The following is a 20,947-nucleotide window of genomic DNA, read 5'->3' on the forward strand; positions in this document are numbered from 1 at the left end:
AATGTGAGATATTACCCTTAACCAAATACACCTTTAAGGATGATTTTAAGATCTCCAACTTTACTTGGAGCCCTAAGCATATAAAATATCTTGGCATCTGGTTCTCTCCCTCTATAAAGACATCTATCTCTTTAAACATAGACAAAAGTTCTGCCAAACTTAAAACTTTGGTCGCAAGATGGCATCCCCTTCATCTTTCTTGGTGGGGTCGTCTGGACACAATCAAAATGATGTTGACTCCGATAGTTTTGTATATCCTTTCTAACATTCCACTTTCCATTCCATCTAAATTCTTTCAAAAGATTAATTCTATTTTGACTTCTTTTTTATGGAATGCTAAAAAACCAAGAATGGCGTTACAGAAATTAACAAGACCAAAATCTGAAGGCGGGGTAAATTTCCCCCATTTCTCCAATTATCACAAAGCCTTTCAGTTACGACAACTATCAAATTGGATCACTAATCAATCTGAAGATAAACCTCTCTGGGTGGATCTTGAGACCTCGTTTTAGCTCCCTTTTCATTTCAGGAATATCTCTCCTTTACTCGCAAACCACAAAAGCTCTCTACTCCCATAATTAAGCAATCCTGCAAACTACTATCCACTGCACCCCACTTAGTAGTACATAATTTAGACACTTTTCTCAATTCCACAATTTGGCACAATAAACAAATCCTTCTCAATAGGAAACCTATATTTTGGAAGGCTTGGAGAAATGAAGGTCTACTCTGGGTTCATCAATTTTTAGATCAGGGCGCACCCATTCAATTTACGCAATTACAAACTCTTTATCATTTGCCTTCTTCCTTTAAACCTAAATTTTTGACCTTGCAGAAACCAATACTTAATACTTATGCTAAACTCAAATCTTCACCTTCCTCACCCTCCCACCCCCTTTTCCCATGGCATAACCTTTTGCACATAAAGCAAAAGCGTCCACCATTTATTCCCGTTTAATGGTACCTCCTGAGATCCGAGACAAAACCAAAGTGGAACTCTCATGGGAATCCGATCTGGGAACAAATTGGCCTATCTCTTTTTGGAACAGAATTTGGATGAAACTTAGGAAATCATCCAGAGCGGCCAGCACAACACAAACACTCTTCTTTATTTACAACAGATTGTTTCTTACTCCCACATACCTACATAAAATACACAACACAAATCTCAACACTTGCTGGACATGTTCCCAGGTTCACGCTGATCTCCATCATATGCTTTTCACATGTCCACATGTTTTTATATTTTGGAAACAGGTCTGGCACCAAATCAACACTATATTTCACACCACAATTCCACTCTACCCTACAAACATTTTCCTAGGTAGTTTAACACCGGACCGGAAAACAAGTCAATCCCAGTTACCACTTATTGATTTGTTAATAGCTGTAGCTTTTCAGCAAATATAAAAAAACTGGAAAGATTCCTCTAAATTGTCCTATTTAGCATGGTGGTATGCTGTATGTCACAATCATCGCCTTGATACAGCACTCGTTCATCCTATCTCTCTTGCTACTAAACGTTCTCACCTTTGGGGCCCACTCACACAATTTCTAAACGATATCGTGCCCCCTCCCTCACAACAAGACATGACCAAGCCTCCTTGACCTCCTATTGTTTATTTATAATTATGTTACGTTATCATTTTCTATTATATATATCTATATATATATATATATATATATTTTATTTTTTATTTTAATTGTGTATTTTTGACATCTACTGTTATTTACGATTTCTGTGAACCTTTGCTTGTATTCATATCATCTTCTATATTATCCTTTTACTATTTTAATGGATATTATATATCGTTATTGTTCTTTATTACACCTTCATGTATTTATGTATTAACAAATAACTGCATATATGAAGTATTGTTTTTATGATCATAACAATATTTCCAATAAACCTTTTCTTGAACTTAAAATATACAGGGTGGATTTCTTGTGTGTGTTAATACGCGTGGGGAAAGAGGTCTGGTAAATCTCACAGGATTACTTTCGAGTAAGGGATTTGAGATTTGTGGGTTGAAATCTGCCTAATATCTTTCCGCATAACTTTGAGGTTGGTATATCCTTTGCCGCTTATAGAGTTAGGATTTCTAAACCGGTGCCGTATTTACTCTCAGAAAAGCAAAAAGGTAATATCTGAGGGAAGTTCGGGAGTAATGACCAACCTTGCTTGGGAGATCGAATTTAATTAGTCCAGGAGCCTGTACACTGGGAATCATGAGTAGATCCAAGAATACCAAAATAGAGTAAATTCAATGACATGATCATGCTAGGTGCCAAAAGCCAGTTAGCAATGTCATGGAGAGGTGCTGGTCCTCCAGATCAAAGACTGAAGAGCAGAGATGGGTCAACATAAAATCCAGAGCCCCTAGAGCACAGAGGTAAAAACAGCACAACGGAAACTGCATCAACATGGCTGCAGCTTCAGGAAGATCATGATGTAGACACTCAACCCTAGATGTCTCTTCCATGCTGCAGAAATGGGATCCAGCGGTCTAACATAAAAAATCACTAAGAATGGGGGGATGGGGGTGAGGGCGCGGGGGTCGTGGGGTGCTAAGTTTTGCCTACCAGCTACAATTCTTAAATCCTTTGTGTGTAGGTCAGATGGGAGTAAACTTGAGAGTTTTTACAAATACTCAGATTTGTGTCCGGGCTCCATGGGGCTCTGTGGGGCAGAGGCACATCTGCTCTGCTGTGAAAAGTCTTAGTCGCATGCACAGAGTCAAGGGACTGCGAGTTTCTTCTCTAACTCTCTGCGGACCTGGGCACTAATCGCCCAGGGGAAACCTTCATGAATCTCGAGCTGGTGGGGTCAGACGGAGGCTACTCCTGACAGACATAGGCTTGGTGTGGCACTGCAGAGCTGAGGATGGCAGGGAAGGGTTACATACTGAAGCGAGGGGCTGGGCATGGATGAGAGAGGCTCTAGGTAACAGAGGATGACTGCAATGTCCCATAGAGACTGTAGATGGCAAAGTGCGGTAGATGGAGCATGGGTGTAGCAGGAAGAGGCGGGGCGTTGGACATGGATGTTGGGGAGGCAGGTACAGTTTGGGAATGGCAGGAGCCTTTGCAGGCTACACGATTTTGTAGAACAGGAGGCCGAGAAGGGTTAGGAACAGAAGGTGGCAAGGAATGGCAAAGGCAGATTCGTTGTGACAGAGGGAGGCTGAGGTAGGTAAAGGGATGGTGTGGTTAGAACCCAAAGCTTGAGATGGTTATGAGAGGCTGAAGGAGGAAACAAGGTTGGTAAAGGTGGATTGGTAACAGCAGAGGAACAGGTTCAGATGGAAGCGAGTGACTGCTGATGGTGGCACGAGGCTGAGGAAAGCACAGAGGGGCTGTTGATGGCACAACATGGCAGAGGGGAGTTTGGATGTGGACGGTTTGGGATGGCACAATTGGAGATGGCAACAATACAGAGGATATGGCAGAAGATGCTTAGACAGCAGGGACAGGCTGAACACAGCAGACGTTGGCTAGAGATGGTAGCAAGATGCGTGGTAACAAAGCCTTTGCCGAAGCTACTGCAATACATTCTAACCTATTTCCTTTCGCATTGACCGAACAGTGATGGCACCTGCAGCATTACTCACAGGTCACTAGTGACATGGCTGCCTTTTCCCCCATCCCTTGATTACACACAGACATGTGCGCTGCCTAACTTCCTTCAGAGACGCATATCATTTAGTTCCCACTATTGACTCTCTCAGACAAAGCCTGTTGCATCCCCTTCCCAGCTTCTTTGTAAAGCTGATCGAAATTGCGGACTAAATAAAAAAATTGTGAACTATGACAAGATACATAGCTGCCAATCACAATACCACACCCAAAAAGGCAGCACAGGAGCATTGTGGCTTTCTTGTAGTTAATGGGAGCTCATGGGAGAGAGGCTACCAACTCCAATCGACACTGCTGCAATGGTCTTTTGGTGTGACTTTCTACTGGCACCATTAATAGACAGCAGGAGCCTGAAATGCAGCAGAGACTGGTGGGAAGTTCAACCATGTCTTTGATGTCCACCACACTCTACACTTAGCCGAAATAATTTGATTTATGGTTAATTGCATGAAATGTAATGGCCTCTTGGGAGATTGGACATCCCGTATGTGTGACAACATGCAAGTTTGTGCCCTCTGCAGCCTTTTACTCCCTTCAACTAAGTCTCCTGATTGTTCCGCTTTTAAACTGTCTGGTATGAGGAAATGAGCTTCTGAGTTTCAGGACCTTTTAAGTGTCCAAAAAGCTCTCAGCTGACCTGTGCAAAGAAGTGAATGCACCCACATTCAGGAAGACGTACAATGGTCCAGGCTCGCGATTCCTACTCTTTGTGCTGTCTGTCTATCTGTCATTCTTATATCTAGCGCCTTGAGTAGGACACATGATATGAAGTGTTACATATTAATTTATTTACATTTTAATTTATGGGAAATCGAAAGGAGCCTACATGTGTATTTCTGGCTATTCTCACTGCCTCCCTTCTTTAAGTTAAGAATGTCCCCACCCCGACCTCCCAACCATTCCCCATCAGATCATTAAACTTCCCTCACTTCCCCACCAGAAAATGTAAGGAATGGATGTACCTCATAACATGTACTTTGGGGAGAGTCCTATCCAGGGCCCTCTTTGCTTCCCATCTAGAAATGTATAGCCCCACCTCAGTCGATGTCCTCCTAGAATCGGGGCTTACATCCTTTACTGACCCTGATGTGTCACTCTCAGTGTAAATGGATCATTCAAGTGCTAGTCTGAAGCTTACATGAGGAGGTGACTGGCATCACTTCTTTTCAATCCGGTCGCGGTCCCCCTCCAATTTGAGAACCTTCCGAGCACATCTCCAGCCGTCCCGTTTATGACATCAAAAGGGTTAACATCAATCCAGATGTTTAGCTCAATGAGGACAATTTGGATATTGAGTGGAACATACATCTGCAAGAAGAGATCGAAATATAAGTTTGAGAGCATAGCTATGGGAACATATGGCTTGGATCTAAGTAATTTCCAAGAGTTTAGCATTGCCAAGAGCTGTGGAGCGGTCTGAAGACTCCCACACATGTTGTGCCGTCTCTGTGGCGATCTATCAGCTTGCTGACCTGCAGAATCATTGTGTCAATGCTGACCATGTAAAGGAGGTAGTGTATGTGTCTGTATTGTGAATAATTAGCAAAATGAATAGATAAGTAATGCTGGGTGAGTGAGAATGTGAACGATATCAGTGAATGAGAGTACTTATGTGAGCGATTGATAGAGAGAGTAAGCAAGTTCATGAGTAAGCATGTAGGTGTATATATCTGACTTACTGACTAAGTATATGAGTGGAAATAGATTAATGAGTGCATATGTGACAGTGAGAGTGTGGATCTCACTATAGAAAACTGCTGAAAGGAATAACACCAAATTTAGCAAGAAAGTTGAATTTTACTCAAGGAAGTGCCTTTCCTTTTTTGGTGTAAATTCATTTAGTACTTTTCGTGAAATCTGAGTTTAAAAATGTACTTGGGTTAGGCATAAAGAGGTTCAGTTTTTAGAGATCTCTGGATTGTTGGTTTGTTGATCCACTGCAGGTTCACGAATCCAAGGAGGATTTGTTCAGTGATTTAAAACCATAAAGGAACCCCATTAGACCAGGAAGCTTTTATACTGTGTCCATTGTGGATTAGTGAAGGTGGGAGCGGACTCATGAGTCTCCCACATTCTGATTTGTTGGCCATCACAGTAACATTTCTGTTGCCACTCCCATTACCCAACATGGTGCCCTGAGATACATCACTGATGTCATTTAACATGTCTTGAGTGATATAATATATGAGGCCATAAGCAGTGCATGGTAGGGCACAACTTAAAGTTAGCTCAGTAAACTACAACTGGGGAATTTCATGAGTTATGTTTGGTTTCTAAAAGTTAATTTTGATCTCAATTCAACTCCTAACTATGATGTCACTTTAACATGTGTTTTTTCTTTGATATATATATATATATATATATATATATATATATATATATATATATAGATAGATATCGATATAGATATAGATATCCGAGTGATTTGTAAATGTCACTAGAACTCTAGGATGTACATGTTTATTTTGGGGTAGTTAGCTTGATAAAACTTCAAAGCTCCTCTAACAACAGGCACTGATAGTAATTAGAATATTAGGTTTAATTAACTTTCATGAATGACTAGGCCTAGTGGATTTATGAGATGCTGTAGCCGTTACCACATATGCCACATAATTTGAAAAATGTTATTTCTAGTTCAAATTGATGAAAACAACACTGCCAGAGAGTTTCACACATTTCTGGCCACTTAATTTAGATAACCTTGGCACATAATTGTGTATGTTTTGGCACATAATCCTAGTATCCCTGTGATTGGGGGCTGTTATTATGATCTCCATATTTCAGAGCGAAAATTGAAATCTAATCTATATTTCGAGGTTCTCTGTGATATATGGGCTTTTATACTAATGCATTTTGTGCACCAAAGCCACTGAAACCATGATTTACTGGCTAACAGATTACATGCAACAGTTGATTCACTCAGGGAAAAAGCTCTCCTAATTCTCACCAGGTCTTGTCCCTTGCATTCTGGTTTAGGTAAAATACAGTTTTTAAATCAAGTACATGTGGAAAAATACCATGGCATAACACATAAATGCAGAGGAGAGGTATAAGACCTACTCAATGCTTCACCTCTCGTGAGTCATGGCCCCTCCCCGCACACAACAGAGGTAATAAATAGCATATTTCACTCTATGCATCTGGTATTTATACTATATATTACACGTTGATAATAACCATAGTGCAGTTATGATGAAGATTCAATTCTATTGAAAAGACATTTTTGATGTACCTATGACATTTAGTGTGGTGACGAATCAACAAGAAACAGTCTTATCAAATTGCGTAAATCCTAAAGTTTCAATATTTTAAGTTTCATGCAGATCCATCCAAGGGGAGAAAAATCAAAAGTGGCAAGCAAAAAAGGTTGTTTTGTGTTTTCCATGTTATCTCCAATAGGGAACTTTGCACTTCACTACCACAAAACACTGATAGGAATTACACCAGAATGTGGCATCAAACTAGTACTTTAGAAAGAGACGTTTAGTTCATTTGCATGTTTTGCTTGTTTTGGTGTAAATCTACTCATCAGCTTTGAGAAATTTGTGTTACACAAAAGCATTGGTGGGATTTAAAGGGTTGAGAAAGTCACTTTTGTGTATCTGGGTAGTGATGGGCCTGAAAAATATCTGATCTGATTGGCTGACATGAATGGAAATCTTTTGTTGTAGTGTCCATTAGAGATTTCCAGGCACTGATCTTGCTTCCTTAAAAAAGTGATGGAGCAAGTAAAAGGGGCACGGTGACCCTTCAAAGAGGATATGGTGGTCCATTTGAGCAAAGACCATTCATGGAATGTACTGTTGACCCTGGGATGTCTGACCAGGCTCTCTGGCCAGAGCCCACAGTGCTTGGCACTTCACAGGACATTCACACCTGGTTTTGTGACATGGGGGGATGGTTCAGTGGCATGGTGGTCAGTGAAGGGCCAGACTTCCGCCCAGCTCCCGGAGCCCAATAGGCATGCCTGAAGGCCTTGTGAAGCTGGTTCAGTGACACAATGGATGGTTCGGGGTCTGGCTACAGGCCAGGCTGTGGGTCCAGAGCTTGCTCTGTTGGAGAAGGGCCTGCATTGTGACATTGCTATGTAGTCAAAATGCACACATGTCCATTATGAAGTGCACCAGGGATAGGGTGTGCAGGAAACTGGATGTCTGCCCCTTATGGCCAGTCTTGCTGTGCATAGGCAAAATCAGTGCCAAGGGTGGTTGAGTGTGCAGCAGATTATGTGATCTAATCATTGCAGTCAAGCTTGGATGTGCACAGCCAAAGGCCTTGCACAGAAGTGGTTGGATGTTTGGAGCCTGGCCTGGGGGTAAGATGCAACAAAGGGGGCATGAAGCACATCATAAAAAAATGATATTCACTGGAAAACATGAGATACTAGTAAGATATGATTTCTTCAGCTCATGAAAAACAAAACTGAAAACCCCAGAATTTTGGCCATTTATGGTTAGCTGAGCAAACCATAACGTGCGCTCCATCATGCAAACCATAACTCACACCTCGATTGAAATGATTATGGCATCACAATATTTACACCAATTAATAATGGGATGTAAGAACACATCATCATTAAATAACAACACATGTACATTATATCGTATCCATAGCGATGTCATTTATAATTGCAAGGTATGCTAACTCTTAGATCCTCTGTATGACAGTGGGGCCCAATTTACGGAGTCAGGGACAGTGTTGACCTCTAGCACTATAGAGTAATGTGTTCCTGAAAATAATTCAAAACAGCATTTCAAAATACAGTCAATAGGAAAAGACTGACTCATATAGGGAATTTGAGATCCGAAAGTTAGAATAAACCCTGTAGGTTTTTTTAAATTTTAAGTGCAATACAGATAACAGACAAAAGCAAAAGCAGCAGCAATCTCAATGAATTGCTTGTGGGACACAAACATTAATTAACACAGCTTCTCTTCACTTAAGTTACATACATGCGTCATTTTAGTAATATTAACATTCAAGTTACTTTGTGCAATCATCTTCGAGTGTTTAGAATAAGACACACAATTCTCAGAATCTTCAGATAAAGAAAGGTCTTCCAGAAAAACATTGAAGACTGAAAGATATAGTGACAAAATCTCTTGCTTTTGACAAAAACGAACACAAACATTACATGATAATCTCTGTGAAAGAGGCAATAGGAAACATGTTGCACCTTCTTTAGCTGAGGATGGAAGTTATGTACACACATAAGAATTTTTAACATTCATTATATATGTAAATTAGCCTTCCTTCTTGTAATTGCTAATTGTACATAAGAAACCACAGCATAGCATACGCTTTCGTTTTCCAGACTACGAATACAATTAAAAGCAGCTTTATAGGAGTATAATTTTCCCCTATGAAAAATGGGGCATAGCACACTTTTCCTGATGTCCTTGTGAAAATAAAAAAAATAACAAAAAATGTAGGGTTGAGGGTTGTGACTTTCCATTTCAAGGGCAACTTGGTAGTTTTTGTTTCCATTTGCCCATATCGGGGAAAGCTATCAAAAAATGAAGAGTACCCAGGCTTAGTCTAATGAGATAAAATCTATGTTGTAAATTTGGTACCCCAAGCAGATATTGTTGCGTGCCCATCTCAGGTAACCCCTCACTACATGCCTTGATTGTCGATTTTGAACTCTCGCTGCTTTCCCTTAAGAATTTCCTAGCCCCTGTGAGCCCCATTTTCAATTCCTTCTTACTATAGCATAAAATGTGCATGGGGGCATTAATATCAGTGTTCTCATTGACCTCTTTTAAGAGTTTGTTAAGATATGCCAACCATGGGATATGTTTTCTGCAATCAAGGGCCAGGCAGTCGATTATAATATCCTGGGTAAATCTGGTTCCACTTCTACTCCAGATTCCATGCCAAGCAGTTAGTGGAGCTATGCTAATATAATACTCAATATAAGGGACTGCCATCACCTCATGTACAATATAAGAAGGAGTTGAATTAGGAACTGCTAATAATCTCCTTAGTTCTCTTGAGTCTGGAGTGGGGCACAGTTAGCCATTCCCCATAGTGCAGCACCATAGCAAGTTCCAGAGATATAGTTCCTTTTATAAAGGGTCAAAATCTCTCTTATTGGCTTGTCTCCTATCTTGGCAGAAAATCTAAAAATGGCCTCTGTTGACCGTAAACATGTGTGGCCCCCAGTGACCATTAGATGTGAAAACAATGCCCAGAAATGGGAAGGTATGTGTTTCCATTATCGGTGCCTCCTTGATGTGGTGTATTCCAGTTTTTGGCTTCCCTTTCCCACATACCATTGTAAATGTTTTTTTGAGATTACGCATTAAATCCTTTTCTTCCATATATTCAGCAAAATTCTCAATTAAACACTGGAGCCCATTTGCGGTTCTGGACAGCAGAACCGCATTATCTGAATTCAATAGTACTGGGGTTATACGTTTACCAACTTTAGGGACATCCGCATTTAACTTTTGTAAAGATTTGTCAAGTCCATTAACATAAAGGGAGAACAATAACGGGGCAAGGACACCGCCTTGTCTAATCCCCATCTGTTACTCTAAAACATTGAGTGCACTCGCCTTTAGACCCATATCATACTCTAGCGGATAATTGGTTATATATTTGTGATAAATAAATAATTATATCACTAGGGGCACCCATCTTATCGAGTGTCTGACATAATTTTGTGTGATTGACTAGGTCAAATGTGCTTGTTAAGACTACAAAACATAAGTGTCGGTGGCCTATCTTGGAGAGAATGTATTTACTAATAATTAAATGAAGATTTATGCATTGCTCTATTGTCCCTGTCTCTCTTCTAAACCCATACTGGGATTCTGTGAGGACTGAGCTATCAACCAACTTTCTAGTCTTTCCAAAAGGCCCCTGTCCGTCAGTTTTGAAGTTGAATCAAAAAGGGATATGAGGTGATAACATTTTGCATCTCCCCATCACCCTTCTTGAAAATCGGTACAATAACACTTTCTGTGCCAAGTTACAGGCAAAAAACACCTGCTGATACATTACAAACTCTTAATAAAATTGGGACCCAGAAATTAATATCTGATTTAAACATGTCTATGGGTACCCCATCGGGACCCTCTGCCTTCCCATCAGCACCTCTTTCTAAAGCAACTGCTATCTCTTGCAAATTAATGGGAACCAGATTTGGACAGCCCATTGTTAAAACATTTTTTTCCGTAAAATATTGGACTGTCATTTTTTGGATTAAATATCTGACCAAAATAACTTGTCCAATCTGAAGGTTGCACTAAAGGCTTAATCTTTGCTGAAGTCTGGTCTTTAAAAAAAGGATGATTTATTGTTTTCCAAAATAATGTTACGCCCAAGTATCTGCTGCCTGTACTCATTTTCCCCAAGCTTGTTCCTGTATCGCTACTCTTCTTTTGCCTAAGGCCTGTTTATAGGACTTCCTCAGATCTTTTATTGTTTCTCAGTGCATTAACTTGTCATTTCATGGCCAGTTGGCTGTCGAGGATGATGCAGAGGTTGCGTGCATGGTCGGTCGGTGTGGGTTCGACTTCTGCAGGCCACCAGCTGTGGTCCGATGAGAAGTACTTCAATTTTTTTGGAGTTGAGTTGGAGGCAGTTGTCTCTCATCCATTTGGCTACATTGGTTGTGGTGTTGCAGAAGTTGGTTTTGGCATTGGAGGGGCCCTCGGTTAGCGACAGGATCATATTGATATGGAGTTACCAAGATATCATTGTAATCCCTTTTACAACCAGCTGTTTCCCACATTTTTGTCTTGTGGTATGTCTTCTTTCACCTCTCTGAATTCACTTAGGGGCCGATTCCAATCTGGGTCGGAAGGGCACCGAACGCGATCCGGCCGGACAAACTACGAGCCGTACGCGTGTTTTCCGCCTGACTCGTACAGCTGTACGAGAGAGCAAGTACGATGCGAGCTACGTGAAATTCACCGACCGAGTCCTTCACGGATCTGAACCGCTCCGTACGTCTCAGCCGTAAGCTAACCGTGGCGTGCAATGGATGCAATTTACAACCGAGCCAGTACGATGCACGCGTCGGACAGCCGGTGCGAGCCAGAGTGTCCAGCTCTCAAAACATCTGGGAAGTTGCCTTTGGGGGTCCGCGTCGGAGCCCCTGTCACACGCAACCCTACGACTCAGACACAGGGGGAGACCCAAGGGTCTCCCCAACACAGGCATGTATGGTGCGGATGGCACCGACGCGTACCCACTGTAGGGGGCGCCCTTGTGCGAGACGTACCCATTCAGTTAATGGGAGCCCATGTACGTATGGTACGACCGGCTCCCATTGACTTCTATGGGAGTCCGACCGAACCGAGTCCGGTAGCATACGGCCGCATCGTACTCGCTCGGTCGGACTGCAGAACTCCGGCTCGGTCGGAAAACACTCTGGATCCGACTCAGTCGGAGAGCTTTCCGACCCAGATCAGAATCGGCCCCTTAGTGTTGCATGTTTTGGATTTACCAAAACACAATCCCCTTTGTCTGTTTCATCAATTTTTATCAACTTGACATTGTTCTGATTCTTTTTCTTATTTCTTCTCATTTGCAATAATAGCTATAGTTTCAAGAGCACAATAGTTTGCAACTTCTTCAGATTAGTGAATGCCCATGGTGACCATATCATCACCACACATACCTCTCTTGGTTGTTGTATGGCTTCCAACAGATCCATTACATATTAGAGTACCAGAGGATGTCATGAAGCCCCTTTGGGATGATAGTTGCTCAAAGTCATGCACCACTCTAAATCCATACTGGCTCTCCGTGTAAGTCGCCATACTCAGTTCATTACCCAGAGAGCATGATCTTGTCAGGGCAATCAGTTCTGCTACTGGCGCTGAAATTACGTCAGACAAGTTCGATGCCTCAATAGTTCTGGAAATAGAACAAACTGCATTAGCTGTTTCAGTATTCCTTGATTGTTTCTCAGACAAGAACCATCCACAAATAAAGTAATATCAGTATTTTCAAGAGGAAAATCCTTGATGCCTGATCTTGGTTTGGTACAATCATGATTGAGATATTCTTCATCTTCATTATTGTTTGGAATTGGTAGCAGCGGATTCAAGGTACTGCAACTTCTGATTCAATAATTCTCATTTGCCAGTATTTTTTGTTCATATTTTGTAAGGTGGCTGTTTGTCAGATGCTGAGTTTGTGTACGAGTCAGAAAAAATCTCAATTGAATGAGGGACTAACACAGTAAGCTTATGGCCCATACCAGTTCCCTCACTCTGCTCAGATGGAAAGCAAACAGATGATACAGACTTGAGACAACCAGGAAGTGCTGCAGCTACTGGATCTAATGTAGCAGAGAAGTAAGCAACAGGTCGCTTTACCTCACCATGTTTTTTGGTAAAAACGGAAGAATCACACCCTTCTTTTTCGTGGCGATAAAGCAAAAGGTCCTTATCGTAATTATGCATTCCTAGAGCGGATGGTATTAAAAATCTGGTTTAATGGTAAAGTCGGTTTTTAAGTTACAATTTAGAAAATACCAATTTTAGAAAGTTCGGGCTGGGTCAAGATTGATTTGCATATGGCTGGGTCAAAACTGGAATGGCGAGGCATGCTACAAAATAATGGATTTAGGCCCAGATCACTGTGCTGGGAGTGAATGTTTGGCATTGTTCAGCATTCCATCTATTTATTGTTCTTTTTTCCATTTGTCACCCTAAGTGGGACGGGTTTGCCCAGACGTGGGTCCCATGCTCGCCATGCCACCGGAGTCAAGCTATCCTGGCTGATACCCCAAAACTGTTACTAGGATGCTTGTTTCTGATCAAGAGAGGACCTGGCCTGGTAGTTCGGGCTGGACTGTTCCCATGGGGAGCAGGATCAAAACTGATTTGGATTTGGCTGGGTCCAAACTGGATTGGCATGGTGAGCAAAAAAACGATGGATTTAGGCCCAGATATCTTTACTAGGGGGTGAGTGTATGACATTATGTCTATCAATTGCCCTAAGTGCAACTGGTTTGCCCAGACATGGATCCCCTGCTCACTGTGCCACCGGAGTCAAGCTATCCTGGCTGATGAGTAGTGATACCCCGAATACAATACTTGAATGCTTGTTTCCGGTCCAGGGAGGACCCGGCCTGGCAGTTCAGTCTGGATTCTTCCCATGGGGAGCTGGGTCAAGATCGATTTGCATATGGCTGGGTCAAAACTGGAATTGCATGGTTAGCAAACAAACGATGGATTTAGGGCCAGATCTCTGTACTGGGAATGAGGTTTTATATTGTTCAGCATTCAGTCAGTTCACTGATAGCATATCGATGTTAAAAATATTGATGTTCAAAATATCCAAAAAATATATATAGACCACAAAAATATCGACTCCCATACCTACACAGGTAAGTACAAAAATATTGAATCAAGAATATCGCAGTAAAAAATATAGATGACAAAATATAGATTAATATATATATCTGAAATAAAATAATATATATTAAATATATTAAATATTAATTAAATTTAATATGCATTTTTACAAAATATAACAAACTTAATTAAAACAAAATAAACACATATATGTACTTACTTCAAAATAATTAATAAACTATTATCTTTAATTTATTTTAAAACTTTAAAATTATTTAAAAATAAAAAAATATATATATATAGGCATAATTTAAAATATATAAAAAACAATCTAGAATACATTAAAACATTAAACTATGAAAAAATAATTAAACTTAAAATGCCCAATACAATCAGTGCAACAGTAGGGAAAGTGTTGGATAGAAAAATAATAAAATTTACTATTCCAACTCCAAAGAGTGCAACTGTAGGGAGAGTGTAATGGCTCACCTGGATTTACTGCAGGGACGACATGGATGGAAATTAAGCTAAATCCCAACTTCCCTCACCTACCTCCTTCGCTCAACTTAGTCAAAGCAAAAGAGGGAAAGTGGGGAAGGAGGGAAACAAAACAAGGGAAGGAAGAAGGGGGTAGACGTCCACTGGCTCTTCGGTGGGGGTAGTCTTCTAAACCCTGAAGGAGAAAACACAAGGTGAGTACTACACTTGGGTAAAAGATCTGGCTATCAGTTGCCCCTCCTCCTATTCTAATGAGATACCGTGGAGGGAATATGCCAAGTGTGTGCGAAGAAAAGGACTCCCAAGGATGATAAAATACTCCCACTGTATACAAGGGAAAGACAAGATTCAATACGTAATAGGACTGCAGAAGTTTGCATTCAAAACAAGAAAGGAACAATAAAATACAAACCTAGGTTAGGAACATCTTAGGAGTGGATAGGACCCTTAGTCAAGAAAACAATAATGCACCAGCTACTCCTGCAATTAGGGAAAAACAAAAAAACGAATTTCCCTAATCAGGAGGAAGCACGGGACAAAAAAAGGCAAAAAGAGCAGGAGTAAAAAAATAAGCAAAACACAATAGTGGGTTATTGGATTATTGAAATAGAGTTTTTTCTTTCTTATTTTTGCAGCCAGAAAGAAGTTTACCAGATGTAAAGAGAACCTCAAGAATACTCGTCAAAAGCGCAGAACCATCAGATAAGTGCATTTTCTTATTTCACAAAAAACAGTTCTAAATTCCACAGAAAACAAAGATACTATGTTTCTTTGAAACCCTTGCCTATTTTCTTGTCTTTCAGGAACAATATACCAGGAAGCAAAGGGTTAAAAAAACAGAAGCTCCCTTGCTACAAAGTTACCAGCCAGGAAGGAGCAGCATGTCAATAAGCCCCAGAAGAACTCCAGCGGACCCAGGAAGACGAAAGACACACCAGAAGCCCAACAACGCAAGCGAAAGACTGCAGAGGAAACGGCAACCAAATTGGATGCAGGCAAGTTGAGGAAACAAGCGGTGGGAGGCCTGGCGGGATCCGTGCTAGAACATGAAGCGCGTTGCCAGCGCAGACCCCTCCTTTATGTATCGATTAAGCGCCGCCCTCGTCGGCTGTCAGAGAACAGTGGCGGGGCTCACTTCTCTGCTCGTGAACACAGGAATGGGCACTGCTGTAATCAGTGCATCCCGAGTAGCCCGACAGAAAGTGTTGGATAGCGGAGGAGTAAAAATTACTAATCCCACTCCAGTGAGAGGAACAGTAGGATAAGTGTTGGATAGTGGAGAGGTAAAAATTACTATTCCCACTCCAGTGAGTGCAACAGTAGGGAAAGTGCTGGATGTCGCGCCTCAGGCCCCTTCACAAACCTGTATTCGATTTAGATTCCACAGGAACGAAGAGGCGTTCCTCACACTTCCTGAAAACAGTGTCTGGATGAATACTAAAGAATCATTATTAGATCACTATCTCCGAGCAGTTATGAGGAAAGATTCATAGAGTGACCACCACTCTTTCGCCTGCGTGAGGGACAGGTTACTTCAGTGCAGAAGGTTGGGAAACCATGAGGGCTGCAAAGAATTGGGAGACCTATTAGCATGGTGTATAGCGTGGCTATTTACACTATGTGGCAGTTGTAATGCATGTCAAGTATCAGTATGTAGATCTACTTACCAGCCAAATAGTCCCAATTTTCCTTAATAAGAAGAATATAAGGAGTTAACGTCACTCCCCTTGAAGCTGCAGGAGCAGGAGTATTATGCAGAAATGTGGCAGTGTAAAAATAATACAAAAATAGTCCTTTTTGTAGGAGCTAGAAGTTCTTTCATCCAGGGTCCCATTCCTTCATTTACCAGCAGACCACTGAACCATTGGCAAACGAGGTACTGATAATTGTCATCGACTCTGCTTTGGAGGAAGCCATTTAACTGCTACCACTTTCGTGACCACAAGTGTCCGTGGTCACGAAAGTGGTAGCAGTTAAATGGCTTCCTCCAAAGCAGAGTCAATGACGATAGAACGCCAGGAACAGAAGCGGAGTGCTCTGCTGTGTCAGACGCGGTAGGGTAATGGGAGCGGTGTGAGCGGTCTCCATCCGGAAAGCCCGCGAGGAAGGCTGCAGCGATGCTGACGCTGAAAGCACCGTGGGCGGAGAGAAGAAAAGGAGCTGTTGGATAGCAGAGGGGCAAAAATTACTATTCCCCCGCCACTGAATGCAACAGTATGATAAGTGTTGGATGGCGGAGGGGTAAAAAAATGTATCCCCACTCCAGTGAGTGCAATAGTAGGGAAAGTTTTGGATATCAGAGGGGTAAAAACTACTATTCCCACTCCAGTGAATGCAACAATAGGGAAAGTGTTGGATACCGGAGAAAAAAATATACTATTCAAACTCAAACAATTAAAAAGAAATATACACATTAAAAAGTTTAAAAATAAATTAATTAATAAACAATATTTAAAATATATATATATTAAACATATAAAAATAACACATATAATAGTAATTATGTATAACAAACACCTACACTTATATAAAATAAAATATTTAAAAAATGTACTAAAAAATTATTCTTTAAACTAGAAAATATTTACAAACAAACAAAATAATTAAAACATAAATATATGTATTTTATTTCCTACCCTATAACACCACACCAATAACAAAACACTTCAACATTTTTAATTACATTTAGTTACATAATTAACATAATAACCAATTAAAAAATATTATTAATAAAAAAACGAATAAACATTAATTGATTACACACACTTTAACACTATAATATCCACAACACACACCTAAATTAAACTATAAATTAATAAAACAGAATTAAAACTTATTTTAAAATTAAAAATGATTACTATAATTGTACATGTCTATGCATGTAGGCCACTTTATGCTCAGAAAGTAAACCAATTGACACTCTTTTCCCATCTCCATAACTCCACACCAAATGATTCACAAAACACAAACACAAACTGTACGATCTCAACTAACCCATATACGTTATGCGATCAATGGGCCGGGGTGACTGCTTACATGTGGACCCTTGAAAAGAAACAAAAAAGAGGACAGCAGGAACAGCGAAGAGGAGAGAGGGAGGGGTAGGGATGTGGGAAAAAAGGGAGAGGGGAGTGGGAGGGAAGAGACAAGAGAAAGAAGGAGAGAGAGAGGGAAGGATGTAGTGCATATCGAGCTGTCGCGTGTTCGCAAGAGCCGAAAATCTTGCCTGGGAAGGCTAGGACCTGCCTGGTGCGGTGGCCATCTTGACTCGCTTGCTATTGTATAATGCATGTGCTTAGCAGAGAATGCCCTTTCAAACTAATGAGGCGCTAGATGTATTCAATTTGCTGTCCACGGAAGATAAGTATTCCTGCCATTGCATGGGATTGGCCTGTGGGAGGTCTAGAGGCGCCTTCAGTGTTTGTATTGTGTGCTCCGCCACCAATGCCTTGCGGAGATCCAGTAACCAGGTGCATGTTTTGGGAGCTGCACTCGATTTCCATGACATTGCTATTCTTCGTTTTGCTATTGCCAGAGCTAAATCTAGGAATTTATTTAGATATTTTCTCGCAGCAGTACGCTTGGTGACGCCAAGTAAGAAATGTAGGCCTAGTACGGGAATTATAATGTCCGTAGCTTACCCCAATGTCACCGCACCTCGTTCCAGGAGGCTCCGAGGCAAGGGCATGTCCAGACCATATGGAGGAACTTTGCGTCCGTCCTTGAGCAGCGAGGGCAAATGTCAACAGACGTAAGATACATGCGGGACAACCTGTACGGCGTTAAGTAAGTATGGTGTAAATAATTGAACTGCGTGTATTTTAATCTAGCATTCGTAGGTACAGTTTTGAGGTACCCTATACACTGCGATCACTGCTTGTCACTCATGACAACTGACAATTCAGAATCCAAGTACGCCCAAAGCTTTGTCAATAGAGGGCCAGGACCAGGTCTGAGGGAGCTATATATCACTGTCACCGCATGTTTGCCCTTCCCGTGTGTGAGCAATGTCTGTAACACCTGTGATGGGTCCTGTTCTTACTCAAAGTTTCCCTATGTTTGGTGGAATTGATGCGCTAGTAGCGTGTAAAGCATAAATGTACCCTGTGTGATACCGAAGTCCTCTATCAGCCCTTCCAGACTCTGCAATTGTGCATCCGCGAATAAGTCGCCCCAAGTGTTCAATCCTACTTCCGCCCAGGATTCCAATTCTGGATGGTTATGACAAGCAAATGTCCTCGGTAGAATCTCCAGTGGCAGCGCAAGTGCATATGGCATTGCCTGGGGGCTGGGCATCACATATCTCAGCCAACTACGTCTGGCTGCAGACATTAGCAGGTTGCCTTGCTTCTTTTGTGTCAGAGTGGTAGTGCCCGATAGCCATTCTATTTTGGCCGTATGTCTTAAGGGTAGTGCCCAGCTAGCCATCTCATTGGCCACTCGAGCTGTGCGGCAGCATAGTAGTGCTCATAGTTTGGTGCCCCCAATCCTCCCTCTACGAGTGGTAGATACAATTAACGGGGAGCCACTCGAGACCTGGAGCCTCCCCATATGAGCGCCACCAGAATCATCTCAAGGTTCTTAAATATGCCTGTAAGGGAGAGCAGTAAAAAAATAAAGTAGCCTCGAAAGAAGCAGCATTTTCGAAATGGCCAATCTTCCCATAGGGGACAAGGGTAGACCGCGCCAGAACGGCAGCGTCTCTCGAGCTCTGGATATTGCCTTACCCAGGTATGACATCTGCACTAGTATGATAGATCTGAACACCCAGGTACTTGAAGGTATCAAATGCCCATTCCAACGGGGTTCTAGGCTTGCCCTGCCTCTGATCAAGCGGGATCGCTTTCATAGGAAAAACTACCGATTCGGGCCAGTCCACCCGAAGGCCCGAGGCCTGAGCGTGGTCATCCAGGAGTGCCATCAGGTCGTGTATCCTCCCCCCCCGGAGGTAGACCAGCGCATCGTCAGCATACAACAAAATTACATGCCACTGCCTGCCTGCATGGATACCCCAGTCCAAGACCAGCTGTCGCAATTTATATGCAAAGGCCTCCATAGCAAATGCAATTAGGATAGGCGACAAGGGGCAACCCTGTCAGGTGCCACGCTCAATAACAAACGTAGGGGATACTGGCCATCTTCTTCCACCGCAAGATCGCTGACATCCACGACAGCTTCAACTCCACGACCGCACCAACGATGCACGACTCCTCCCGCCCCCGCGATCACCAACAGCGCCAACCGCCTGACCTCCTGGGCCAACACCAACGACGACGAGACACGCAAGATCATGAACTCCATCCACTCAGGATCTCTGTCAGACCCATGCCCACACCACGTATTCAACAAAGCAGACGCGGCCATCGCACCCCATCAACATCTCCTTCGAAAAAGCGACATTTCCAGAAAGCTGGAAGCACGCTGAAATCAACGCCCTCCTCAAAAAGCCCAAGTCGGACCCCACGGACCTCAAGAACTTCCGACCCATCTCCCTGCTCCCGTTCCCGGCAAAGGTCTTCGAGAAAATCGTCAACATTCAACTGACCCGCCACCTCGAAGACAACAACATCCTGGACCCGTCCCAATCCAGATTCAGACGTAACCACAGCACCGAGACAGCCCTCATCGCCGCCACAGACGCCATCAGATGCCAACTGGACAACGGCGAAACATCAGCCCTCATCCTCCTGGACCTGTCAGTCGCATTCGACACGGTCTGCCACCGCACTCTACAGACACGCCTCCAAGAAGCCGGAATCCAAGAGAAGGCCCTTGACTGGACCACGTCCTTCCTCTCCGGCAGAACACAGAGCCTCCCACCTTTCCGGTCAGAAGCCACCGACATCATCTGCGGCGTCCCCCAGGGCTCATCCCTCAGCGCGACGCTGTTCAACATCTACATGGCCCCCCTCGCACAAGTGGCCCGCCACCACAACCTCAACATCGTCTCCTACGCCGACGACACCCAGCTCATCCTCTCCCTTACCAAGGACCCTCACACCGCCAAAACCAACATTCACGAGGGCATGAAGGCCATCGCCGACTGGATGAGGAGCAGCCGTCTGAAACTGAACTCGGACAAGACGGAGGTCCTCATCCTCGGACCCACCCCCTCAGCCTGGGACGACTCCTGGTGGCCGACCGCCCTGGGGACAGCACCGATACCAACCGACCACGCACGCAACCTAGGATTCATCCTCGACTCCTCCCTCTCCATGTCCAAGCAAGTCAACGCCGTCTCCTCCTCCTGCTACAACACTCTACGCATGCTCCGCCGGATCTACAAATGGATCCCGACCGAAACAAGAAGAACAGTGACACAGGCCCTCGTCAGCAGCAGACTGGACTACGGCAACGCACTCTACGCAGGAATCCCAGCCAAACACCAACGGCGGCTACAACGCATCCAAAACGCCTCCGCCCGACTGATCGTCAACACCCCCCGCCGCAGCCACATCACCCCCGTCCTGAGAGACCTGCACTGGCTCCCCATC

General features: G+C 42.9%; 1 protein-coding gene across 1 annotated transcript in view; it reads right to left on the minus strand.

The window, feature by feature from the left end:
- LOC146866832 (disintegrin and metalloproteinase domain-containing protein 9-like) overlaps positions 1–20,947 on the minus strand; it is a 762,935-nt gene that overhangs the window by 544,236 nt on the left and 197,752 nt on the right. Inside the window, exon 9 of the mRNA XM_085601842.1 lies at positions 4,775–4,944. Coding sequence (XP_085457968.1) covers positions 4,775–4,944 — 170 coding nt within the window. The remainder of the gene's footprint in view (positions 1–4,774; positions 4,945–20,947) is intronic.

The sequence above is a fragment of the Triturus cristatus genome, chromosome 1_2, assembly GCF_964204655.1.
Source record: "Triturus cristatus chromosome 1_2, aTriCri1.1, whole genome shotgun sequence".
Lineage (NCBI taxonomy): Eukaryota > Metazoa > Chordata > Amphibia > Caudata > Salamandridae > Triturus > Triturus cristatus.